Source organism: Sorex fumeus, unplaced genomic scaffold, assembly GCF_029834395.1.
Source record: "Sorex fumeus unplaced genomic scaffold, SorFum_2.1 ptg000061l, whole genome shotgun sequence".
Classification (NCBI taxonomy): Eukaryota; Metazoa; Chordata; class Mammalia; order Eulipotyphla; family Soricidae; genus Sorex; species Sorex fumeus.
In genome coordinates this window covers 14780138-14808118 of record NW_026606118.1, presented here as the reverse complement: position 1 = coordinate 14808118, position 27981 = coordinate 14780138, and the positions used below count along the sequence as shown (strand labels likewise).

The window sequence follows — 27981 nt, the reverse complement described above, 5'->3', positions numbered from 1 at the left end:
CCTTTTTTTGCATCCTTGGGATATATTCCCAGAAGTGGTATTGTGGGGTCATATGGAAGCTCAACTTCTAGTTTTTGAAGGGCTGACCATATTGTTTTCCAGAAAGGCTGGACTAGTGGGCATTCCCACCAACAGTGAAAGAGCGTTCCTTTTTCCCCACATTACCTTAAAAAAACTTTTTAATTGGATATCTATGAGATAGACAAAGCTGTTCATAACTGGATTTCATTCATACAATGATCCAGCTACCACCCCTCCACCAGTGTACATTTCCCCACCTCCTACCCCCAGCCTCCCTCTATGGGAGGCACTTTCCTTTTCACTCTCCCTCTCCTTTTCTTTTATGCATTATGGTTTGCAATATAGGTGCTAAGAGGTCATGGGGTTTGTTTAGGGCATTCGGTATTCTAAAAGGAAAGTTTTGACTTAAAAAAACATTCTTTTCTGTTTTTTTGAGCCACACCCCGTGGTACTCACGGGTTACTCTTGACTCTGTGCTCAAGAAGCACTCCTGGCAGTGCACAGGGGACCATATGGGATGCTGGGCATCAAACCCAAGTTGGCCACATGCAAGGCAAATGCCCTACCCACTGCACTATCTCTCTGGCCCCCCAAAGTTAATATTTGTAAGTGGCGTAAGTAAAATCTCCACACATATTTTAAAGATTTGATTTTTTTTTATTATCCCAGCAAATGTTACATTAGTGAAAATTATTGGAAAGTACAAATAGATTCATCAAAAACAGCTGATTATTCGTATCTGTTACATTCAGAAGTATGCAAAATTTAGTTATCTTGCAAAGCTGGAATTCCTTTTCCTAAAAGCATTATTTTATAAAACTGTAGTATTGTCACTGATTCAATTTTAATACAAAATACATATATACAATACAATATAAAAGTAAACTGTGGTATAGTGCCTTCCACAAGGGATATATTAAGGCTCTTTGCAAATATACCAATATGTTGACTCAAATTACTTTTTGCTTTAGATTAAAAAAGGATAAATGTCTCACTTTAAATACCAAAGGGATTTTTTTTGTTCATTTTTGTTTATTAAAGAAAATTTCTAAAGTACCTTAGGTAACAGCAGCAGCAATATCTAAAAATCCTCCACTGTATAATCTAATTTCTAACATATTATTAAGTCAGAATAAAACATTTCCACTCACAGTTTTGCACTTTGCAACAGCAGAAGGTAAAAACTTTTTTAAAAAGTCAATTTCAAAGTGACTTCTTAGTCATACATTCTATAGTTTCTATTACAAACAAGGTAGAAAAGATACAGCAATAGGGCCTGCCTTAGGGTGTCACTGGACAATACACAACAGTATCTACAATTACATAATTATAGAACACATTTTATAAATACTATTGATATGCATAAAAGGGACATGTTTAAGAAAGACAGCAAGTTTTTTTAGTGAAGGAGGAAATTGTTTTTAAAAGAAGACATGTAGAACCAATGTTTCACTCCTTTTCAGTTGAGAGCATAGAGACTGTTTACCTTATTCTTATCTTTTTGGTCAGGAAGCACCAGATTCTGGAAGAACTGGATGTAGTTTGGGAATAAATAGATCAAACTTAAAAAAACTGGGAGATACCAAACAGCCGTGTACATTGCTCAGGAAAACACAAGAAGCTTATTTGTGCTGTTGAAAGGACACTTTAAAGGAAAAATTCAATTTGTAGTGTCTGTTACGTTGAGGAATAAGGGCAACACAGATTTGGTCAGGACACAGCACCTTTGATTTCCTAGGACACAAATGTAACAAAACTCATCTTGTACTATAATGCACCATAGTCCAGATATAATACAAGTACACGGAAACAAATCTGACTGAAAGTCTTGAAGCATAAGACCAGTATCTTTCTTCGTGTGGGGCCACACCCAGGGGTGTTTGGGGCTTACCCCTTACTGGGTTCCAGGGATCATACGTAGAACTGGGGCCTAAACTCTGGTCAGCTGTGTGCAAGGCAAGCACCTACCTACTGTATTACTACTCCAGCCCAAGACCAGTACCTTGGGGCTGTGAGTAGTGAGCTGAAGTACTGAGCTAAAAAATTCTATAACTTGCTTTCCATAGAATTTTATAGAACTAATTAGATATGCCATGAACGAAGACTGTCATATTATTACAGTGTACTTAGTAAAACTCTCTAATTGAAAATCCTTCTCTACCATTCCTGTGAGCCAAATGCTTATTTCAGAGCTCTTTAAAGGGTGTGTTTAAGCTTAGTGCTGAGAACTTCAGTAAGGGCTCTAGGTAGATTCATCATAAGTTCTTCACTGCAAAGATTTCTGTCACATACCTAATTATAGTCATAAGGACCTTATGCTTTAAAAACAGGTCAAAGTGACAAGGCACGTACATGGAGATCAGCAACAGAGCACTTGCCTTGCATGGGTAAGGCCCTGGGTTTAATGCCCAGCACTGCAGCAACAAAAAACACAAAACAGGGCTAGGTGGGAGAGTGTGCTTTGCAGCTGAAGTCCCAGCACCAAAAGATCCCCCAAGAATTATGAGGTGTGGCCCTGGTGGTCTCCAAGCAGTGCTTGGAGAACTGCCCCCCCCCCCAAATAATGTACAAAATAACCGAGAACTTGGTTTCAACTGAGAAAATAGTAGAATTTCTAGTTATAAATCTTAGCCTTCATAATGGCCTATACAGTGATTAAGAGATAAGATGGTCTTAGAACAGGTTAAGAGCTATGCATAAAGACTTGATAGGAAGTATGCTGACAGAACCTACTGGGAAAGAGAAAATATTAATAATATTGTAAACCATAGATTCTCAATTATAAAAAAAAAAAAAAACCTACTGGGAAATAACATGTTTGCAAATCCTATGGTGAGGACAGCCATCCCTCCCATCTTTCAAACCCTAAAGTTTATCAAGCTATGATAACCAGAAAAACAGCTGTAATTCACATTGATCCTCAAGAGCACTGATTATCAGTTCTCTTTTTTTTTCTGAGCCCTGTTAGTGCTCAGGGGACCATGTGGTGGCAGGGACAAGACCCAGGTTTCCCTTATGCCGAGTGCATATTCCAGGTTGTGGAGCTATCTCTCAACCCTGATTTATTCTTTCATTTAAATACAGCAGCTTTTTCACTAATGCCATCCTTTATTTGGGGGAGGGGGGCGGGCAGGTGCGCACTCCCTGCTGTGCTTGAACCTGGGGCTTCCTAGAGATCTAGTCCTTTGAGCTACTGCCCCATTCCCTTTATCAGCTATCTTTAGCCAACTTATTGAAGGTGAAATTAACATAAAACTTAAAATTCATTGTAGTGTTCACTTTCTTTGTTGGTCATGTTACTGATAGTGTTATTAAGAAAAACAGATGATGCTTCTTCATTGCGAGTGGGTTTCTTCTTTTGAAACCCATTCAAGAACAAGGTGAGGGCTTTAAAGGCCCAAGATTTAATCCACACTTTACAAAGACATCTATTTGGGCATGTCTATCAACAGACAAGTGACAGTATGCCAAGAACAAACAACAGTGTAGGTTGCTGGAATACAATGGAAAGCTGTTACAAATACGCCAATACGCTGTAGGTATCAAGTCAATACACGTAGTTGTTAGAACTACCTCTGCTCTTCACTGTATAGATCAAAGTTGAAACTACGCTGCCAACTAATTTGATTTTTCAGTGACCAAAAACTGCCTCAGTTCATTGGTTATACAGCAGAAATGCTTGTATTCAAGAACTTAGTCACTCTACTGAACACAGCCAGGGAGAGAGTCATACATAGGGATATCTCATGACATGGGATGGACCTTATCCATGACAAACTGTCAGTATTTATCTAAGATATACTTTGAGTGCTGATCTAAAAATTTAAGGCAAAGTTCTCAGTGTGATATGTATCAATGCTGTCCTAAAAGAAGCTCTTCACCTAAGACTCTGAGATTAATTTCAACACGTCCATAATCCCCAAAACTTCACGTAACATTCTGTGTGTTGACGTGCAATATTATGGGACCAATGGCCAGAACTCTCATCAGTTCTTGAAAGGACGAATGGCCCTCGAAGACCCATCCATTGTGGGCTACACAGCAGTCTACAAGCTGAGCTCTGACAGGGCCACTTAGAGAACAGTGGCAAGTATGGGCCAATAAGTTTCTGCTCTCCTAATTCAAAAGGAAGAACTCTGCCGTTAATTTTACTTTTAACTGTTTCCATGAGTTTTTATGAAGCCAACATTTGGAAATCACTAAAATTGTTATCCACAAATATTATGTGAATGAAAAAATTCTCTATCAGTGAGGCTTAAGAAAAGGAAATGAAATACTAATTTCACTGCTGTTAGAAGAGTCCTTGTCCCCTTCCTAAAAAAAGATAGGTATTTTGGTGTGAATCCTGAAGTATTCTTTAAATCCTAAACACTGCATTTCACAGGCAGGCTGAAACATATTTACTCCTAAGGGTAATTTGAAATATCTAAAACCATTAAGTAACTCTAATTACTAATGGCACCTTAGTTAAAAGATAAAAATGACATTTTTACCATTTAATATGCTCCTCGGTAAAATACTGCCCAACAGTCAGACTTTCCTTCGCTAGTTAACAATTCACATATGCGGCACTACTTTCTGAAAGAGAAAAACCTTTAATATTACTGATGATATGGGGGGGAGGGCAGAGCGATCGGACAGTGGGTAGGGTGTTTGCCTTGCACATGGCCAACTCGGGTTTGATTCCCCGTACCCCATATGGAACCCTGAGCATGCCAGGAGTAATTTCTGAGTGCAGAACCAGGAGTAATTCCTGAGCATTCCCAGGCGTGTCCCAGAAAGTGTCGTCAAAAAAAAAATTGTATTAAACTAAAAATAGTCTGTTTAGAATGGTGAACTAAAAGATTTTTTTCAAGTAGAAAAAAAATATCTTGGCTTTTATTAACAAATTTTGATTTATGGACCTTTTTTTCCCCCCTTTTAATACTGGAAGCAGCATTAAGATACAAATATGAGGGGCCAGAGAGCTAATACAGGAGGGAAGGTACTTGCCTTGCCTTTCCCTGCAATGCACCCCAATTCAGATCCCCGGCACCACCGATGGTCCCCCCAAGCAATGTCAGGAGTGATTCCTGAGCACTGAACCACGAGTAAACGAAGTGGTGAAGCTTACTACAAGAATCACAATAAATAATATTCCAATATGGGAGAAGAAAAACCAACCCTTCAAGTTGTTTTGCTCCTTTTAAAGTCAATACTTTTTTATTATTTTTATTTGTTTTGGGCCATATATGGCAGTGCTCAGGACTTATTCCTGGCTCTGCACTCAGGGATCACTCCTTAAAGGATAGAGGGGACCGTGTGGGGCAGAATCCTGGTTGGCTGATTGCAAGGCAAGCCCCCTGCCTGCTGTACTCTCTCTTTCGGCCCAGTATCTTTTAGTTTGGGGTGGAGGTGCTTGAACCAGATGTGCTCAAGGGCCCTGTGCTAAGGAGTGACCTCTGGCAGTGCTGTTGGGATCATTTTGTGGTGCTGAGGATGAATGCAGGGTCAGCAACATGCAAGGCAAGCATCTTACTTCCTGCACTATATCTCCAACTTGGACAGTAATTCTTAAATAATGCTAGATTAAATACTCTTGGGAGAAAAAAACGTTTTCCGCCTCTGAAAAAATAACAGGTAAACTTTACCTAACATCTGGTAACGTATTTCAACCCTATATTTCTTGGCTTTAAGATGTGAATTATGCCATTATCACTAGCCTAGTAGCACTCACCATCACGATGGTTTCATTTCTCCAACTTATTTTGTACCAAAACCAGGTTATGAGAGTAGAAGATCTTGTAAATATGGGATGTTTCATATTTGGTTAAAGCAAAATAAAACTAAAACTGTCTTTCAGAAAATTTTCCAAAGCTTGTCATTTAAAATTATCTCGCATATGTACACATTTAGATACAGACTTCTCCTTTTAAACAAAGCACTATTTTTAAGTACTTTAAGTACCAAGAACTGACTATATAGTATTCAGTTCATAATTTACTTTATAACAATTTTTTTCTAAATTACTGATTACAAAAGCTGGAATAAATTAACACTTTAAAAAGAATTTCCCATAATTTAGAAACATTAAATAATGTAAACAGAGCATACATACATACATAGCTCTGTCACACTTGCATATTTTATTTTTCCTCAGAGTCTCAAAAAAACCTGGGCTTCGGATCTTTTTTGCAACTTCTTACTACAATTATTTTCTAGTGTGTTAAACATAAACTAGATCACGATTTTTGATCTCTGAGCCTGCATGCCGATCATCTTCATCTGAATGCTGTTCGGCTTCTTGTGAATTAATATATTCATATTCAATCGGCTTTGGATAATTATATGGATAGCCATTGTCATCAAAAAACCTCCGGAAGGTAAATTCATAAAAAGCATGTTCAGGGTGCTTTCCATTTTTATACCATCCATTCAGAGTGTCGTTTACGTTTTCTTCCTCATTATCGTCACTCCATAACTTATCTGGGTCAACAGGATCAAAATTGGATGTATCTGTCGGATGTGTGATTTTAGGAATGTAAGAAGCAGCTTGCTGTCTCAGGTCACTAGAGAAATCAATTGTTTTAAAAAATGGGTGAGCTTTTATTTCATCAGCACCATTCTTGCCTAGACGGTCTTCTGGTCCTCGGCAAAGTTTAATAATAAGATCAGAAGCTTCAGGACTCAGTTTAGCTTGTGATGGAATGTGAAGAGATGTTTGCCAGTTGATAACCTGTAAAGAAGATTATTTTTTTAAAAAAATCAGAAGTTAAATAAGGAAAACAAAGAATTCCTTTAAATTTTAGACCAAGTAGTTTTACTGAACTATTCTTATTTTTTAAAAATAAACTGCATGGCATTTCACCTCCTATACCCTCAAGGAGTCACTGGGGGGAAATGGACCTTCGTCCACTCTCCTCTACTCCTACTACAGACTCGCTGTAAACGTTAGCTCCTGTTACGCTTCCCTATCTGTGGTGTGATGTGACTTGAGCCCTGCAACGCCATGGTGGCTGACAAGGCCACGCCTGGAAGTGCTCAGGGGGCGCCAGGGGTCCACCTGGTAATGCTGTGGGGATCATGTGAAGCCAGGAATTGAACCTGGGTTCAAGCATATGACCATTGTACTATGTCCTGGCCCTATTATATTAAAACCAAACAACATAAGAGCTTATCAGATACTGTAAAGGGAAGAAAAACAAATCCCTTCTTGTCTCTATTCAACTTAGAGTCTTCTTCCCCCAGGTTAGACCACAGAAATGCTACAACTAACAATAAGCTCTAAGCCATTTTGAGGGAAATTAATATATATATATATACATATATATATACACACACACACATATATCTCACAAGGTTGTTTTTCAGTGTAAAAGTTCAAATCCAAGGCGTCACATGTGACTGAGCTCTAGCGCTAAGCTACATCCTCAGTCCCAGTATACTTTTTGTTTTGTTTTGTTTTGCTTTGGGGCCACACCTGGTGGTGCTCAGGAATTACTCCTGGCTCTGCATTCAAGAAATACTCCTGGTAGTCTCTGGGGATCATAAAAGTTGCCAGGGAGCAAACCCGGGTTGGCTACATGCAAGGCAAGCACCCTACCTGCTATACTATCTCTCTGGCTCCTAATGATTCAAGTCTGCATATTGTGAAATTACAGTAAGTCACAGGTTTTTGAACTCTTGGTCTCATGCTTGTTTGGCAAGTACTTATGCCACTGAGCCGTTTTCTGGGCCCCTACGGTAGGATTCTATGGTTTGTTTTGTTTTGTTTGGGGGCCACCCCATGATACTCAAGAACCATTTCTGGCTCTGTGCTCAGAAGTAACCCTTTGTGGTGCTCTGAGGAACCGTATGTGGTACCAGGAGATTTGAACTAGAATTGTGAGCACAGCAACCACATGCAAGGCAAGTGTCTGCCCTCCTTAGGTATCACCCTAATTTCTCGCACAATACTTAGTATATGGGAATTCACGTATATGGGAATTTTTACAAGTGCTTAAGGCACTGTGTCATTTTCTAGACCCTATTCTACACTTGATTACCTTTATTCACACTATTGCTAAACTCACTTATCCCGTGGGGTTTTTAGCAGCTTCCCTGAGATTTTTTTTTCTTTTGGGAGTAGGGTGGTGAAGTGTGGGCGCATCCTGAGCAGTGCTCAGGGGGGCTTGTGGACAACTCCTATGATACTCACGCAACCTGGCCAGGGCTATACCTAGAGGTCCTGGCCAAATGCCATGTGGTACTAGGGATCATCTCTGGGGCCTTGCAGGGAAGGAAGGCAATAAAGCCAGAAGGAAGTGAGTGACAAAGAATCAACTGGAAAAGAAAATCATCAAAGTCTATTAAAGGGCCAAGGAGAGAGTGCAAAGGACTAGCGTGCATGTTGTGTATGGAGGAGGTCCAGGTCAAACCTTCAGCACTGCTTGGTTCCCTAGAAGCAGCCTCTGAGCATGCCAGGTGTGGAGAGAAAGTGTTGAAGTTTTCTCCGAGACTGACATAGGAGAACAGTGTATGAGTCAAGTTGAGGGAAAGAGCACAGTGGTTCTGGGACTTTGCATACACGAGGGCCTCGGTTCGATTCCTACAACCACCCCACATCACCAAGTGTGTGATCCCCAATTGCAAGCGCATGTAACCCCAGCACCAGAACGAATGTGTCACTCAACCTCCATCTTCAACAGAGGAATGTGTGATGACAGCAGGATGATTGAGTAGTCAATGCAGGATATTTTAGTCAGTTCTTGCATGCTTACAGGTTCGTTCGTGAAATTCACCAGTAAGATGTTCTAAGGGAAAGAGGGGTGAATAAAGGCCTACAGTTTAGGGACTATAGTGTAGGTTCTATACCTTACCTTCATTTGTGTTTCTAGTGGTGTTTGTGCCAAGAAAGGAGGTTGTCCCACCAACATTTCGAAAAGAATGACACCCACACTCCACCAATCACATAATTGTGTGTAACCTAAAAGAACACAATGTTATAAACACTTTTAATGCTCAAAATAAACTCAAAATTTATGTTACCAATTTTGCCAGAAAGTTCATTTTATTAGAAACCTGACTAACCAGGGATATTATAATTTATGTATGTATTTTTTAATTCTGGGGTCATACCCAGCAGTGATCAGGGTTACTCCTGGTTCTGCACATGGGAAATTACTCCCGGCAGTGCCTATGGGATACTGGGGATTGAACTGGGTAGGGCTGTGTGCAAGGCAGTGCCTAACCCGCTACACTGTCTCTCCACCCTCCACAACCCTGGCATATTCTAATTTAAATTCTAGCTGGTCTAAAGGGCCATCGAAATTATCTGGGAAATAAATGCTTTACCTGTCCGTAACAACACTTCAGGGGCAATATAATTGGGGGTTCCAACCAAAGAATGTGCCAAACATCGCTGGTGCTGGCGTGCAGCTCTCCTCTGCAGGGGCTTCAGTCTGTCTCCACACCGACAGTTGGAGGGGTCGCCCCACTCATTACTGAAATCCATGCTATCCTGCCTCGGATGGTCACCTAGATAACGAAGAAAGAAAACCACAATAACATGGGGAACCCTCAAGTCTGTTTGATTTTTTTTTTAACATTTTGTTTTGATACAGATGCGCCCAATCACTGGGGAAGTCTGCAAGATACAGAAAGAATAGGCTTTACACTTAGAAAACATGTGATTCACTCATGTACTCAAAATGACAATGAGTCATGAGCAGGTAGAATTAAGAATTTCTGGGTGGGAGGGAGCTCAATGGCTTAGTACGTGACTTATGTAAGTAAGAGACCCAAGTTGGATCCCTAGACCCTGTCTGGGCCCCCAAGCACCACTCAAACACTAAGCAAGGGTGGAGGGTGGCGGGGGGCTTGAACTGCCAAGTATGACCCGAACAATCTTCCTAAGTGAAAATTCTTAGACATTATCTTCTGACATGTTACGCTGACAAAATGTGAAAAGGTTCACTGAAAAGATGTTATTGATACTGCAAAACAAATCTAACATACTTTTCACTGCATCAATCTAAAGAAGTCGCCCTCATTTAAACACATTTAAGACCTGAATCAGGACTTCTGATACCCATCCAGTGATAATACCATCTTACAATAAATTGCATTAATAAGTCACACTAATATGCACCGAAAACTTTTATGATTTTACTCACCGCTTTGATAGTACTTAGAATCATGAGTCCATCTGAAGCCAGTGCAGAGGCCAAAGTCAGTCAATTTAATATGACCATCACGATCAATCAGAATGTTATCAGGCTTAATATCTCTATGAATGAAACCCATTTTATGGACACTTTCGACTGCACAGGTAAGCTCTGCGATGTAGAAACGTGCCAGATTTTCTGGAAAGATTCCCATTCTAATCAACAGGCTCATCATATCACCCCCAGGAATGTAATCCATCACAAAATATAAATTGTCCTTATCTTGAAACGAATAATAGAGACGGACTACCCATTCGTTGTCAGCTTCTGCCAGGATATCTCTCTCGGCTTTTACATGAGCAACTTGATTTCGAAGTAGGACATCTTTCTTTCGAAGAGTTTTTGTGGCATACAAAGCCTTGGTATCTACTTTTCTTGCTAGACAAACTTCCCCAAATGCGCCTATTCCTAATGTCTTTATTTTCACAAACATAGACTTGTCCATTTTGGCTCTCTTAAGACGGATGTAATTAGATTCTTTTTGGCAAAGCATCTTTCTCATTTGATCCTGGGCATCTTGAGATAATCCAACCTAGGCAAATAAACTTTATGTTAAATGAGGAAGCAGTAGCTATACTGACTATTAAGAAACAGCTAGGAAGAAATTCAGGCATGTACTTTAGGGTTAAATGCATAATTTTTAATAGGCATGTTAGAAATCTAGAATATATTTCGAAGAAAATTAATGATAAAAAATGCAGCTTAAGAGCTAGTTAAGAGGATATACAAAGTGAGTACGTATGCAGATTCTGCTGTGGAAAGAAGCAACCTTTCTAGTGTTCTCTAATGTACCCCCTACAAAAAAGTTCCCAATGTGCAACAACCAAACATGTGTTAACATGCATCCTCATCTATCTCTCATGCATAGTCACCCCAAAGGAAATTATTAAACCACTTTCATTATGTGCTTATCTTTGTGAAATGTCTAGGTCTCAAATGCATAGGCTTTCCTTCTCCCATTCTATCCTTTTTTTTTGGGGGGGGGGAGTCTCTTTTAGGGGCTGAATAGTACAGTCAGTAAAGCACACGGTTGACCAGGGCACAAGGCCGAGGCTTGCACAAGGCCCACCTAGGTTTGAACTTGAATATTATGTATGGTCCTCCAAGCCCGCCAGGAGTGATTCCTGAGCACTGAAAAAAAAAAAAAAACCCAAAAACCCAAATCAACAATACAATTCGTGCCAACTTTATTTATTCTACAAAGTTGATGTACTTAAAAAAAAATATTTACTGTAGCCTAACCATTCATGAAAAAGTCATCCCTTTTCTGGCTTCCAGTAGGGAAGCTTGCCACTGGGGGCTGGGAGTGGCAGTAGGTAAGGGAAGGTGAATACAACACTGGAGGAGGGAAGTGTCCACTCACTGTATAAAGTGCCTGCCATACAGGCAGGGTTGATGGGGGAGGGAGCACGGGAAGAGGGAAAACTGGGGACACTGGTGGATGGAAGTGGACACTGCTGTTGGGACATGAAGTGCCTGAAACCCAATCATAAGTAACTTTGTAACTCACAGTGATTCAACTTAGGGGAAAGAAAAAGTTCCTTTTCTCTTTTCTCTTTCTCGGGGTATTGGAGTAAGGATAGAACTCAAGCCGCTACTGTGAAAAATGGGTTTTGTCCTGTCTTACTTAGAAAAGAGAACGCGTGTGCCACAAAGGGAGCAGCAGAGATGCTATGACACATCTCAAGAATAGTCACTGTGACTTACAAAGACGCCAAAACACAGATGAAAAGGAAACCCAGTTCTCAGTAGACATGGAAAACCCAGATTTAGAAGGTACAACAAGTTTGGTTTTGGCTAAGAACTAATTTCAGGGTTTAAATAGAAAAGTAGTTTTACTTGAAAAGTCGAGTCTAATTCTAGAAATGCAAGATTAAATAAAGAACAGCAACCTCATGCTTCTGTTAGGATACGCATTTGCATGCAAAATCGTTTAAGAAGAGTGACATGCCAGACTTAGTATAGAACCATTTCTCTTAAAATCTTACTTGCCTACACAGTAATGGAGGCTACAGAAGTCAGCAAAGCTTCCAACACCATAAAAGTTTAAATCAGCTATTAGTGAAAGTGAAGAGGAAAAAGGAAAAATAAACTAAGGAAATACATACAGACAGACTCTAGTAAGAATTCCTAAGAGCTAAAATACAGATGTCATACATATTATCATGTATTATCATAGCTGCGATCTCAGCTAACAAAATTCAATTTGTAGCACGAATAAGAATTCTAAAAGATCAGATTTAGAAAAATCATTTTAAAGTAGTGGCTCTCACCCCGAAGTGAGAGCATACTGGGGAGGGTGCCTATCTTGCACGTGGCCCGGGTTCAATCCCTGGCACTCCGTATAGTTCCTTGAGCCTGCCAAGAGTGATCCCTGAGCACAGAGCCAGGAATGAGCCTAAGCACAACTGGGTGTGGTCCCAAAACACCAAAACAAAACAAAATTAAAAAAAAAATGGCTCTCAAAAGTATTTGATAAAGGCTTACCATAAAAAATATGTTTCTTGGAATTTGAAATAGATTTCTTTCATTAGGAATCAAACCTTTGAACTGTACATAGGATAAAATCGGGGCCAGAGAGATGGTACAACAGGTAGGGCTCTTGCCTTGCACACGGCAGACCCGGGTTCCATCCCTGGCACCCCAAACTCCGGAACTCTGCCAGGAGAGATCCGTGGCCACAAATGCTGGGTAGGCTCTGAGCACTGCCCAGTGTGACCCAAAAATCAGCTGAAAGGAAAAACAAAAACAATGATGACAATAGCGTAACGGTGAAGAAATATATGTAGAATTACAAATTAACCAAACTAAGTTTTGACATATTATTTCCTTTTCACCAGTTTAATAAAGTTCCGCACATTTTTTCCCAGCATATAATTAAAATGAAATTAGAAAGGGAGACATCTTTTGACACTACTATGTGGAAAAGTAAATATATCAAGAAAAGGGGCCCAAATATTTCTACTTTATTCTACTTTATTTTAAATGTTATGAAATACTGTATAGAACCTAAAAAGTCATCTTTGCCCCTACTTCCATAAAGGCATTATGTATAGCTAAATGATACACTGTAATGTGTTTTATTTATTACAGGAATTCCTGAAGAAACTTTGAAATGCTTAAATCGAAATGCAATAAACAAAAGTACTTCCAAGTTTACTGAGCCTTAAAAAAACTGAAACACAGTCTTAGAAAACTTTTAAATAAACATCCATTTAAAAAAATATCTTAAAATAAACATCAAACAGATGATCAAGCACGCGAATAAGCATTTTAAAAGGTTTTACCCGCATCATTTCATTCTCTAGTTGTTTTTTACGATGGAGCCGCTGCTGATGAGATTTGAGTACATTTTCGACATGCTGCTCCATGAAGAATTTAAATGCCTGGGGAGAGTAACTCTGAATGCGAGATTCCCTTCGCTCTTCGTCTTTCTTGTTTTTCCTAACAGTGATGGGTGAAGTTGTGATCTGCTTCTTTTCTTTGTCCCCACTGTCGGCATGCTCATAGCTCTTCTCACCCTCCTCCTCCTTGGGCAAGCTCGGCTGATCCTCTTTGCCGGACTTACTGACAGGCTCGTACGGGGGGAAAGGCGGGTTCTGGTGGAGCAGATGTTTGGGATAAGGGGGTGGCGGGCCCTGATAGTTTGGAGCTTCAGCAACTGGCGGCATCACGGTCACATTTGAAGTCGTGCTCTCTGAGAAAGGCCCGGGCGGCACGGCCTGAATGGGCTGCGGCATCCAGGAAGGGTGCGTGGGTGCGAGGGCAGTCTGCAGCTCGGGCTTTAATACGCGGATGCTCTTCACAGGCTGCTGAATGGGAGCAGGTGTGATAGCAGTGACTGTTGTCGCCGACGGCTGAGAATTGGCAGAATGACTCGCTCTGCTTCCTAGAGGGTTATTGAAAGAATTTGACCTCACCGGTATATTGGGCTGCCATGGAGGAATTTCATGCCCACCGCTTGGGGAGGACTGGGTTGGAGCAGAAGATGACTGGGGCCAGGTGGTCTGCAGTCCCAGGACACCGATGTTATAGAGTTCCATGTTGTGACTATTTCTGTTTGGCACCATCATAGACTGAGGAATATTCCCATTTGTGTATGATGAAGGAGCGGTAGATGCCCCTGCCTGTAAAGCAGAAGGGCTTTGTCCATTACTTGAGGTGAGAGGGTAGGGAGGGGGTGGCTGCCGACTGACCGTGCCAGCAGGAACGACGTTCTGATGCATCATGAAATCAGCCTGACCACTACCATTCTGAATTCCAGGTCTCCCGGGTGGAAAGCTAAATTTGTTTGAACTCTGCATGATGATTGGTTGCCGACCGACAGGCACAGAACTAATGCCTCTCTGGCCCTGGGTAGGGTTCAGGGGGGACGCGTTCAGAGGCGGTGCAGGATAGCCCTCCTGCCAGGCTCCCGGCGGCACAGGCGAGATTCGGGGGATCACGTAGTCCATGTTCCCAGAATAGCGCTTGGTCTGAGAGTTTGGTTCCCAGGAGGGCGGAGGTGGCGTTGTGCCTCTCGGCGGGGGAGTCTGGCCTCTCGGAGGGGGAGGCGGAGTGACACTCCGGACTTGGGGAGGCGGTGGTGGGTTCACTCTCTGTCCGTTGCTGGCGTGAGCCTGAGCAAACGCTGCTATGCCAGACCCTGACAAAGGCCTTCCCACATCTGGCTGCGAGTTCGGGTTGTCAGAATGATAGGCTACGCTTTCTCCGAGTGGCGGGCCATGCCTCTGAGGAACTAGGGATTCTTTAGACCCTTTCCAGCTTTGTTTGCGGTTAACTGATTGTTGCACATTCCCTGCGGTTATAAAACAAGAGAAAGAAAAATGTTCATTTCCATATTACTAAATTATTCTTTTTCAAAAATCAAAATAATCCAGCAAGGGATTTTTAGTTTCACTGTTAAAATTTTAGACATCACCTACTCATAGCTCTACATTCAAAGGGTACAAAAGGACGCCCACTCCATCCCTTAGGAACCGGTTCCCTTCCTAAATGGGAACTAGTGGAGGCAGAGACATAGCACAGGGAGTATATCCACATACGGCTGTGGTGGCCATAACCTGTGCCGCCACAGTTCAAATCCCCTGTGCCATATATAGTCTACATTCCCAGAATAGCACTTATAGTGACCATACACTGACCACCGCCAGGGGCCACTCCTAAATGCAGAGACAGGAATAGCTCCTAACACCACCAGGCATGTCTCCCACCTGACCTCCCAAAAGGATAATTAATGTCATTAGAGCTTTAAAGACACAATAGTGTACCTCCTAGAGCCAGAAACATAGCATAAAGGTTAAGGCACTTGCCTATCACGAACCGACCCCGGGCTGATCTCTAGCACTGCATTTGCTCCACTGACCACTGGGAAGAGAGATCCCTTGAGCAAAGTGTCAGGTAGCCTCTGAGCACAGCTGGGTGTGGCCCAAACACCCCACATCCCCAAAAAGGAATGTGAATAGAACTCCCATATAACTCAGGGTTGCTACTTCTTAGCACCTACTTCCAAAACACAAAAAACATTTTGAAAGGATATACATACACATATGCGGACTGCAGTGCTTAGTCCAGTGTCTAGTGTCCAACAATGGACAAGAAGTTGTGCTATGGGGAGCATAGTGCCACCGGCAGATCAACCTGTACCTGCGGGGCAAGAGCATCAACAGCCTGATGGTGCCTTTAGGCTTCCTGATACCCCAAAACTGCCGCTGTGCCTTTGACCAGACCCAACAACTTGGGGCCAAGTTTACCAAGAAATTAAACAACCAAAAGTTAGATACGTGGGAGCCACGGCGACAAACCACCTCTGGCTCACCTATACAAGCTCATTTATTAGCCTTATTTCAGAGATCCACAAATCTCAAAAGCGATCAAAAGCCACAGTTAATCTCAGAACCATGCATGGCTGAACAGACTGGGGTTAGTCGGGGGTGGCGGAGGGGTTGGCCAGGAGCCTGCCCAAGCAGAGCCCCCAGCAGCCACCTGCTTCCACAATCCAAAATCACCGCCATACCCCCAGCCTGACTCCACCATCTCAGGACGGACCTCACCAAGATATAATCTACTAAAAATTTGGGTATGTGGGTTTTGTGACTGAAATCTCCAGGCTTTTTAGGGGTGGGCATGGGCTACCTCCTCCCCACCTCCCTGTACTTCCAGAAGACTCGGCAGTCACATCCACACCACAAAGTGGCCACCCAACTGAAAAGTAACTCCAGCCTTACTGTCCCGATAAAAATACTGAATTCTCTGAAAAAACACCATGACCTCTCAGCACCTGTATTGCAAACCATAATTCACTAAAGAAAAAGGAGAGAGAGCAAGAACAAAAGTTCCTCCGGGGGGAAGTGGCTGGGGGGGTTGGGGATGGTGAGAGGAAAACAGAGGACACTGGTGGTGGGAAATGTACACTGGTGGAGGGATAGGTGCTGGATCATTGTATGACTGAAACCCAATTATGAACAGCTTTGTAATGCTCTATCTCACGGATAGTCAATTTTTAAAAAGTTAAAAAAAAAAAAGTAACGTGGAGTTCCTGCCCAATTCAATCAGCTTAATCAATGGCTGAATAAATAGCAGTACTCCTACATTAAAAAAAAAGAAGTTATGATATGTATATACAACAGAGTGAGTGATAGCACAGCGGTAGGGCATTTGCCTTGCGTGCAGCCAGCCCGGCTGAGCCGGGTTCGATTCCTCCGCCCCCCTCAGAGAGCCTGGCAAGCTACCGAGAGTATTCAACATGCCAAACACAGTAACAAGAAGTCTCACAATGGAGACGCTACTGGGCCTACTCAAGCAAATCGATGAACAACAGGAGGACACTGTGTAAGAAAAGATGAAATTATGCAATCTGCCGCTACAAAGATAGAACTAGAGGGTATCATGCTGAGGGAAGTCAGCCGGGGGAGGGGCAAATACACACGCTCTGTCTCTTAGGAGGGATATAAAGACGCACACTAAGGGGAAAACAAACAGGCAAAGGCAACAGAATTGAAGAGCAGTACTGAGTTTGCCAGGTGTGTGTATGGGGTGTGCATGGGGGGTGGTCTTTGGGACACTGGTAGAAGAATGGGCACTTTGGTGGTGGGTGTGTGGTTGGAACAATGTATGCATGAAAATATCATTTAAAAATGGGAAAAATAAAATACTTAATTGATAAGATTTTTTAAAAAGCATACCTCCAATATGTGCTATATATATATATATATATATATATATGTTGGCTTTTATCATTAAAAGTTGAAAACTCTTCATTTAAGAGACACCACTAGTGTTTTTTTCCTCTTGAAGTGTTGAGGGAGTTCGAGAGAGGGAGGAGAGAGGGAGAAAGAGAGAGAGGACAGTGACAAGGAACTGACTGTGATGAGGTTTATGCTGAGCCAACAGTAACTACCAGTCACACACTCCCTGCTCTGAGAGGAAGAAGCCAGTTTGTTTTCAGACCTGTTTTGTCCAAAGGAGATCCCTCAGGAGAGTGCCAGCCTTGAAATGTAAACTGGCATGTGACTCTCTGAGCCTCTCAGAGAGAATGGGCCCACTGAGATGTGTTCTTGGCTCTGCACTCTGTGGTTATTCATGGAGATGTTTTATTTCTGTTTATTCGCTTTCTAAATATTTTATGAGAAACATGTTTTACTCTTAGAATAAAATTTTTTTTAGAGAATAGTTTAAATATTTGTGGTCGCAGAAGAAAAATAGTGACTTGCTCTTTCAAGCTCACTTTCTCCCTTGAACATGAATGCTTGCTCGCTTTCTCCACTCTGGAGAAGCTGTGCTCTCTTCAACATGGATTCCTGTTCCCTCACGTCTAAGTAAATTTCATTCAGCAAGAAGCATCTTGTCTCAGGGGCTGGAGCAATATTACAGTGAGCAGATGGCTTCCCTTGCACTGCCAGTAGTGACCCCTGAGTGCACAACCAGGAGTAACTCTGGAACACTATGGGGTGTGACACACGTTCTTGTTCATTAAAAATAAATACACTTCCATACAGCAACAATATAGAGGTTAGGGTATTTTCCTTGCACATGGCTGATCAGGGTTTGATCCCTTGATCCCACTCAAGCCCTGCCAGGAGTGGCCCTTGAATGCAGTGCCAGGAGTAAACCCTAATCAACACCAGGTTTGTGGCCACAACCCCCAAAATAAATAAAATTTGGGGAGGGACTTCCCAAGTGGTGCTCAGGGAGCACCAGGCTACTTCCAGTGATAGTCATTTGTGCCCACGGTTTAATACTAAGGCTTGAAGATACTGTTCTGCTAGGGGCCTCCAGTGCTGAGGACCACCAGGGCCACAGCTGGTGTTGTTTGGGATCCATGTGGTCTTTCAGGAAGCAAATCCAAATTGAGTACCTATAAGGCATGGACATTAACCACTATTCTATCTCCTCAGGCTCGAACTCATTTTAGAGTAACATCTTAACATTGTTATCCTAACTTGAAACTTTCACCTTTGTAGGGATGCTTTTAATATTGGTAGAAGTGAATATTTAATATACTCGGGGCTGGAGCAATAGCACAGTTGGTACGGTGTTTGCCTTGCATGCGGACAACCTGGGTTCGAGTCCCAGCATCCCATATGGTCTCCCTGAGCACCGCCAGGAGTAATTCCTGAGTGCAGAGCCAGGAGTAACCCCTGTGCGTTGCCAGGTGTGACCCAAAAAGCCAAAAACAAAAAAAAGATTTAATATACTTAATATTTGGAGGGTGGTTCAAGGCAAGTGCTCTACCACTGAGCCACATTCCTACTCCAACATGAATACTTTAAAACTATGTTATAAAAGAAAAATTAGAAGAAAATATTTGAGCAATCACCTGGTTTTAAGCTGGCATTGATAGGCCTGGCAGCTGCCCCGGCTGTCTGTTCCCATCGAGGATCTTGGTAACTCATTTTACTAATGAATTCAATCGCAGCATCTGTACTTCTGTTGTTAGTTTTCTGAAGTGCTTGTATAACCATATCCTAATGTAAAATTTAAAAAAAAAATAAATTTTATAATTAGTAAGAGGGAAAGAACTCTGAATTTATAGGAAAGAATTTACAAGAAAAATATACAATTTAGAAAAACAGAGTCCCAAATCATATTAATTCCTTTTAATGTTATGAAACTCTGTATCACCACAATTTACTAAAGAAAACAACAGTCTCAAGTTCTTCAAATGAATCTTTAATATCTTGATTTTATATAACACATTACTGTTTTCCTCCACGATTAACTCTTGGCACAGTCATCGCAATGGTCCTGATTATTAGTCATTTTTTGAAAAAATTTCTCATTCTTAATTCCATTCTTGTATAAATAAACTGGACTCGGATTGTTAAAATGTCAATTAAAAATACCAGAAACAACCGTTTTATATCATGAAAGTACTTTGTTGAGCCCTTTATCTTTATATATCAATAAAAGAAATAAGAAGCTCGGATTCTATCCTCTTAAAGAGTTTACATTATCAAAGAACTTTATTTACAAGGACACAAAACAGAACAGAAATGGTATAAGAAAAAGACTGAAGACTGCATGATTATGTGATGAAAACCAAGGAGGCTACACAGTATTATGGGGGGTGGGGAGGGAGAGATAGCTCAGAATCAAACAGGGCTGGGTTTGAGTCATTAAGAGCGTGTTTCTTTGTTTTGGATTTTGGATTTTCAGCAGTGCTTGAGGGTTGCTCCAGTTGGTACTTAGGGGACCACAAAGTTTAAAGCATGAATTCAACCCACTGAACACTCTCTCTGGGCTATCTGGCCCTGGGGATGTACTTTTGTTTCATTTTGTTTTTCAAGTTTTTGGGGGTCCTCCTTGGAGTGTCAGGATCCAATTAGTCAGTCGTGTGCAAGGCAAGCACCTCAGCCCCTGAACTACTTTTCTAACTTTAAGGAGAATCACCCCTAAGCACTGCCAGGAGTGATCACAGAGACAGAAGTAAGCACTAAGCACTGCTGGGTGTAGGCCAAAAACCAGTAGCACTGTAGCACTGTTGTCCCATTGCTCATCGATTTGCTCGATCAGGCACAAGTAACATCTTCATTGTGTGACTCATTATTACTGTGTTTGGCATATCGAATACGTCACAGGGAGCTTGTCTGCCTCTGCCGTGCGAGCGGGATTCTCTTGGTAGCTTGCCGGGCTCTCCAAAAGGGACGAAGGAATCGAACCTGGGTCTGCAGCGTGCAAGGCAAATGCCCTACCCGCTGTGCTATGGCTCCAGCCCGAAAACCAGTAAGTAAAAAGAACAAGTAAAAGTACTTGCACACAGTGTTTATAGAGTTTGAAGGATAATCTTCCTGCTCTGCCTCGTGTTCTTTATGGTACATGTAAACATAAGTCATACACTAATATGTAGAGAATATACTGACATGCATTTTTCAAGGTTGACAGTCATCTTACAGTATGCAGTCTTTTCGAATGATTTTTGGGGGGATGTGGGGCTCAGGTCTTATTCCAGGTGGGCTCAGGGAACATATGGGGTGCTGAGGATTGCAAGGTCAGCGCCCTACCCACTGTACTATTGCTCCCACCCTTCAAACAACATTCTTAAATGAGAAATGGCTTAGAAGGGCTAATGGGTGAATAGGCAATCAAAAAAGAACTCTCCCAAGTGAAATATTTACTTGTGTGTGTAGTGGTTTTTGCTGCCTTTGGACCACATTCCGTGGTGCTAACGCTTACTCCTGGTCCAGGGATCTCTCCTGGAGGGACTAGGATGCCCCATGATATGGGGTGTCCAGGAATCAAACCCAGATCAGCTGCGTGCAAGGCAAGTGGTACTATCCCTCCAGTCCCCTAGAGAGAAAGTGTGAGTACAAACAAGAAAAGACTGGTTGGAGACCATCTATTCAAGATGATCTTTCCCATTAGAAAAAATGTCACAGATTTTGTTTAAAAAGTTTTCCTCAGAGCAATCATGTGGCAATTCTTTTTTTTTTAATTTAGATTTTTATTAGTGAAACACCATGAGGTACAGTTGTAGATTTACAAATTTTTGTGCTTGGGTTTCAGTTATACAATGATTGAATACCCATTCCTCCACCAGTGCCCATCATGTGGCAATTCTTTAAGAAAACAGGGTCTCCCCAGCAGAGCCCCTGCAGCTGAAAACCTCCAGAACCTAACTGCCGCCATGCTCGGACGAGCCTCACCATGAGGGAACCTACAGAAAAAACCAGGTATGCAGGACCAGGGACTGACATCTCCAAGCTTGCTCCAAGTGGACTGGGCCTCCTCCCCCCAGCTCCCAAGAGCAGCTTGGCAATCACACCCACAAAACTGCCCTTGGCGCCATATAATCCCATCAATGGCGAAGATCCAGAGACTCAGAAATAAAGCTCTGAGAAGAGAGCAACACAGACCTTACCCATGAATGAATCTGCTCTATAACTGTATTCTAAATTTCAGAATTCCTGAACCTTGCAGACTCTACCCCACTGATGTACCAAAAGCGGCACATGTTTGTCTGGGTTGAACATACATGTTTGTAATCTCTTATATGAGCACTTAATGGCTCCAGGTTTTTTCACACACTTTCCTCTTCTGGTGGTGGGAAGGTGCAATGTGTCTGAATATTAAATGTAATGAATTATCGTGAACAACTTTTTAAAGATAAAATTAAATTAAGAAAAAAAGAAAACAGGGGCTGACAGAAGACTCTTCCAGACACCCGCACAAGGCTGAGTCATCAGGGGTATGCCAGGAGGAGGGCGGGTCAGCCCACTGTCCGCCCAGAGCCCCAGGTGTCAAAAACTCCCACACAACACAGTGTCCATCATGCCCCCAGCTGGACTCCACTAGTTGCAAAGCCTTACTCAGAAATCAGTCTGCTGAAAAAGTCAGGCATGCAGGTTTTGTGACTAAAATCTCCGGGCTTTTATGGAGCTGGGATGGGCTACCTGCCCCCATCTCCCTGTGCTTCCAGAAGGCCCAGCCGTCCTGCACACATCCCAAGCCGTCACCCAGTTAAAAATTTAACTCCAGCTGTATCACTTCTTTAAACATTCCAGACTTTCTGGAGAAACATCTTAAACTCTAAAACACTCAGAAATAAAGCTCTGAGAAGAGAGCTTAACAGCACACCAGAGTGAATAGGATGTAAGGTAGGAAGCAACCAATCTCGAGTAAAAATAAAACATAAATATTGAAGGTAAATCTGTAATATCTTGGTAATCTCTTAGACAAGGATTTAATGGCACCATAGTAATATGTAACAAATTTCACTAACTTTTTTCTGAAGAAACATTTTTTGATCATTCCGTAGGCCAACTATTGAGAGCAAACAATAAAAAATAAATTACTTAAAAAAAAAAAATTACTGAGGGCCTGCTATAAGACAGGCTTCAGAGGTGGTTGGGAAAACTGGAGACAATGGTGTAGGAAAGGTTTAAAGGTGGTGGAACTGGTGTTAGATTATTGAATGCCTATAATAAATCATCTTGAACAACCTTGTAAACCACAGTGTTTATATATTGTGTAAGGGGATATTTACATATGTAAATAGGCCTTACCTATTCCATGTAAACTCCAAAATATATTAATACAGAATTGCCTTTAAAGTGTTGTTAATGGGGGCTGATGCAATAGTACAGCGGGTAGAGCGTTTGCCTTGCACGTGGCCGACCCGGGTTCGATTCCCAGCATCCCATATGGTCCCCTGAGCACCAACAGGGGTGATTCCTGAGTGCAGAGCCAGGAGCAACACCTGTGTATCTCCAGGTGTGACCCAAAAAGCGCAAAAAAAACCCAAAAAAAAGTGTTGTTAATGACAGGTGAGAAATCATTACCATAATGAGTTCCAAGTATAAAATTTAAAGTAATATACTTTAGATTCCAGAATTGAAAATGTATATATGTAAATGAGAATATACACTTTTAATTTTTATTTTAAGTTTTAATTTCCTATTTACACAGATCAAAATCATATAGTAATCACTAATTGGCCCTTACTGATTTCCTTTTTTTTTCCCTTTTTGGGTCATACCCAAGGGATATTTACATATGTAAATAGGCCTTACCTATTCCATGTAAACTCCAAAATATATTAATACAGAATTGCCTTTAAAGTGTTGTTAATGGGGGCTGGAGCGATAGCACAGCGGGTAGGGCGTTCGCCTTACAAGCGGCCAACATGGCCGACCCGAGTTCGATTCCTCCGCCCCTCTCAGAGAGCCCGGCAAGCTACCGAGAGTATCCGATATGCCAGACACAGTAACAACAAAGTCTCCAATGGAGACGTTACTGGGCCCGCTCGAGCAAATCGACGATCAACGGGAGGGCCTTTACCTTTACCTTTACCTTGGGTCATACCAGGCGATGCACACACAGGGGTTACGCCTGGCTCTACACTCAGGAATTACTCCTGGCAGTGCTCATGGGACCATATGAGATGCTGGGAATCGAACCCAAGTCGGCCACGTGCAAGGAAAATGCCCTACCCACTGTGCTATTGCTCCAGCTCCTGATTGATTTTCTGATTATTTTATTTGCCAATTCTTAAAGTTTTGTTGGAGTAAGTAATATGAAGTAAATTTATTATGTGCCCAAAAGAGCAGGTTGGGATTGGCAGGGAAACCGGGGATACTGGTAGAGGGAAGGTCACATTGGTGGTGTTGAAATACTTGAACAACTTTGTAAATCACAATGTTTTTAATAAAAATAAATTTAAAAAGAAAAACAGAAAGAAAAAAAAAACGAAGGCCAGAAAGAACACAGGGTTTAAGGTATTTGCCTTGATGCAAACTGATTCTGATCTAATTCCCAGAATTGCATATGATCCTGAGCACTGCTGGGTTTGGCCAGGAAGGATAAAAGGGAAGAAAGGAAGGGACGGAGGGAGGGAGGGAGGGAGAAAGGAAAGGAAAAGAACAGAAAAAAATACATGTTTACATTAATATGTATTTAATTTTCATACTTAGAAGCAAAAATACAATCTGGGGATTATATACTTGTGGATCGCAAAATGCACTAATCCTACGAGGAAATTAATCTTGACACATTTGAGGTTCTAATTTCACAAAGCATTTAAAGTTTAGTATCCAAAATAAACCACAAAAGACCCAAAACCTGCAGGGGGCAGAGGGCAGGTGGAGAGGCTGAGCACATGTTTTATATATAAGCAAGAAACCTCAATTCGGTCCCCAACATGACATGGTCCTCCAAGAAACTCCAGGAGCAAATCCTGAGCGCAAAACTGGAAGGAGAACTCAAATAAAGATGTGCTCGACTCCAAAACTAAAACAACTGTAGACCCGGAGGGCCAGCAAGATAGCCCAGTAGGTAAGAGCTTGCCTTGCACAAGGCCGACTAAGTATCAGATCCCTGGCACCCCTTACGGTTTTCCAAGCACTCCCAGGAGTGATGCTTGAGCAAAGAGCCAGGAATAAGTTCTGAGCACTGCTGGGTGCTCAGAAATGGCCCAAAATGGCCCAAAAATGAGGATAAAATCATCAGAGCCTGGTAGCCTGGTTTGTAACTCAGCAAACTGGTTTGATCTCAGTTTCAACTGCTTTGAACTTAGCAGAGACAGACTGAGGGAGGAGAGGGGAGAACAGATGAGAGAGCCAGAGAGATAGTTCAACAGACTGAGCACATGCTTGCTGGGAGCAATCCCAAGCACTGAGCACCCCTGGGTGTGATCTTAAAAAAAAAAAAAAACAGGACAGATTAGGGCTTAGGAAAAATGTTAAAACTTAAGCAAAAAATGGACAAGAAGTTCGAAGTGCTAGGGGGCCAACAAAATAGTACAGACGGCAGGGCACTCGCCTAACATGTGGCTGACCCGGGTCCCATCCTAGGCACCCCTTAAGGGCCCATGAGTCCTGCCAGGAACGATTCCTGAGCAGAGGCAGGAGTGAGCCCTGACCACTGCCAGGCATGGCCCCCAAAGCTCCCACCACCACCACTATCACCACCAAAAAAGCAAAATCTCCGAAGAACTTTTTTTCAAACCACCTCAGGTCTTCATCTCCTCTCTTTCTAGGTTTATTTTTAGAGCAGTAAAGTACAAAAAGTCCCCTGCACAGTGCCCAGGAGTGACCCCAAGCACCACGCGGGGAGCAGCCCGAGGACTAAAGGAATGTGACCTAAAGGAACGAATAGGAATCAGATCAACTAATAAAATGGGTCAGAAAGAGTCATCTACAGGACTGGGTACGGAAAGGTGGAAAGGTGATATGCATGATAGCCTCTCAGTAGCAGCACTGTAAATCACCAGGCCTAATACGGAAATAGAAAAAGAAAACAGTGCCTGCCATAGGAGGCGGGCTCGGGGACAGACAGAAGGAAACTGGGACACCGGTGGAGGGAAGCAGACACTGGGGAAGGGACTGGTACTTGAATACTGTATACCTGAAACGAAATCAGGACTAACTTTGTGGCTTACGGTGATTCAATTTAAAAAATATTTCAAAAAATTGGGGGGGGGTTGTTTTGGGGCATAATCCTGGCTCTGCACTTGCTGGGGATCAAATCCGGGTTGGCTGCATGCCAGGCAAATGCTCTACCCACTGTACTATCTCTCTGGCCCCCTAAAGTATTTTTTTAAAAAAGAGAATCATCTTAGTTCCTAACTAATTATTTGTGCACTGCTCTTCTCAAATCCTTTGCTAGTCTTAGGTCATAGATATTTAGGCTCTCATTAAAAACAAAACAAAATAAACACTAGCCGAGAGAGACAGCTCAGTGACTAGAGTTCATGCTTTGCAAATGGAGGACCTGGCCTTGATTCCAGCAGCCCAATGTTCTGGCATCACCAAGAGCAACCCTTGAGAACACAAGAGGGAATGGCTTTCTGAGCACTGCCAGTAGAGACCCCCAAACAAAGAGTGAAATATTTATAACCAGGCAGATAATTCAGCGAGTAGGGGTACATGGGCCCTGAATCTGAACCCTAGTATCACACCCTTATACCCCCTGCATCACCTTCACGTGCGACCCCCCGGAGGCCCCCAGCACTGAAAGGCCTGAAGCAGAAGCACATCACTAGCCTGAGCATTGAAGGGTCTAGCCTGGGTGGGCAAATACTGCCAGAAGTGGCTGTGTCTTGTGAACATTGCTTGCGAACCAAAATTAAATTATTTAGGGCCCTGAGGAATAGTGCGGTGGCTTACAGCAGTGTTCTTCAACCACCAGTCTACAGGCCGCTGAGGTCTGCAGGGGCTGAAGACCACTGGTCTACCATCTCGGTTCTAACTGCCAGTCAGTCTGTGACCAGCCACAGGTGTGGAAAGGCTGTGGAAAGCTGGATTGCGGTGCTTGCTCTCCAAGTCCTTAGTCCTGAGTTTAATTCCCTGGCATCACTAATGCACAGAGCCCAATCCCAGCAGAATCGTTCTGCTCTGTTGTCTGCAAGCACCACCAAAGGGCGTAATCTGTGGCCAGAACTGTGGTTCCTGGTGAGCACAACCATAACCTGTGTGGCTCAACCACAAGAGTAGCTCCCAGCATGCAAGTGTACAAAGCACCACACATGGGTCTATACACAACACCTGTGCGTGGCAACATCAACAACAACGAAGGGAAGCAGAAACAAAGGAACTTCACTTGGGGGCAGGATAGAGAATACAGGGGTTAAGGCCGAGTGGCTGACCCTGGTTCAACTCCTGGCATGTAGCCCCCCAAGCACCAGTGGGAGCAATACCCTCCCAAGCACAGAGCCGCAGAAGCACCCCAGCACTGCCAGGTAGGACCCAACTATCCTCATATTCACCCCCAAAATGAAACTTTTAAGCAGGCAGGGAGGGAGGTTCCCAGGTGGCACTTTTCAGCTCTGGTATCGTATCGGTGCCTGCCAGTGTCTGATCAGAGCCTCCTGCCTCCCAACCGATGTCGAGTCTCAGCTGGGAAGACCTACAGGTGAGCAATTCAGCAATTGGGGACAAAAATCACTTGAAGGCATCTTCAACTAAGTTGATGGCAACTGCTGACTGGCATCAGTCAACTCTATCTGTGACACCAGCACCGACCTCTCAACTCCATCTGTGACTCCAGCACCTATATCTGGGTTCTCAGTGTGCCCGGGATTTCAAGCTGGGTGGCTCTCACCTTACAGGGCCACTCAGCGCTCCAACTCGTCTCAGCTGGCACGTAAATGGTAGATGATGGGGCTGGAACAATAGCACAACGGGTAGGGCGCTTGCCTTGCACACGGCCGACCCGGGATCGATTCCCAGCATCCCATATGGTCCCCCGAGCACCGCCAGGGGTAATTCCTGAGTACAGAGCCAGGAGTAACCACTGTGCATTGCCATGTGTGACCCAAAAAGCACAAAAAAATAAAACAGTTAAAAAAAAAAAAGGCAGATGAAAAGAACAGGGTTCCATGTGGCATTGGGAAATAAATCAACACACTAAGCCCTGATGGGGATTCTAAGATTTTTATTTACAAAAAGAAATAAAGCCAATATTTATTGTTATTGACAACGCTACACTGCCCCAGTGGGGCTCCACAAGAGCAAATGCCGTAGGTGCCCTGGGAGGGGGACACAAGCTGCCACTCCCTGATGCTCGGTGTTGGGGACTGCACCCAGGCTGTCAGACATGCAAGGCAAGAGCTTGACGCCTCGAGTCACAGTCCCTCTAGGTGTTTAAATCAGTTGGCTGGGAGTTTGCTCAAGGGAAGACTGCATGCTTTGTGAATGTGTGGCCTGGATCTGATCCCTGTGTCACTAAAAAAAAACAAACTAAACACAAAAAACTGAAAATGTGGTGGCCAGCCTGTAACAACAGTGAAGAAATGTTAAGAGTAGTTATTTATATAATACAACAAAAGGTGATCTTCAAT

At 42.7% G+C, this 27981-nt stretch overlaps 1 protein-coding gene across 3 annotated transcripts in view; it reads right to left on the bottom strand.

The window, feature by feature from the left end:
* Positions 1 to 663: 663 nt before the first annotated feature.
* Positions 664 to 27981, bottom strand: part of LATS1 (large tumor suppressor kinase 1) — a 40246-nt gene continuing 12928 nt past the window's right edge. For 2 of the 3 annotated variants that reach the window (XM_056126021.1, XM_056126019.1), the window contains 6 exons: positions 19024 to 19171; positions 13493 to 15003; positions 10155 to 10737; positions 9334 to 9516; positions 8859 to 8965; positions 664 to 6736 (listed from right to left, as the gene is read on the bottom strand). In XM_056126021.1, coding sequence (XP_055981996.1) covers positions 6227 to 6736; positions 8859 to 8965; positions 9334 to 9516; positions 10155 to 10737; positions 13493 to 15003; positions 19024 to 19171 — 3042 coding nt within the window. In that variant the 3' untranslated portion in view covers positions 664 to 6226. Of the gene's footprint in view, positions 6737 to 8858; positions 8966 to 9333; positions 9517 to 10154; positions 10738 to 12209; positions 12261 to 13492; positions 15004 to 19023; positions 19172 to 27981 lie in introns of those variants that run through there. The other variant, XM_056126022.1, reaches the window with a different exon arrangement.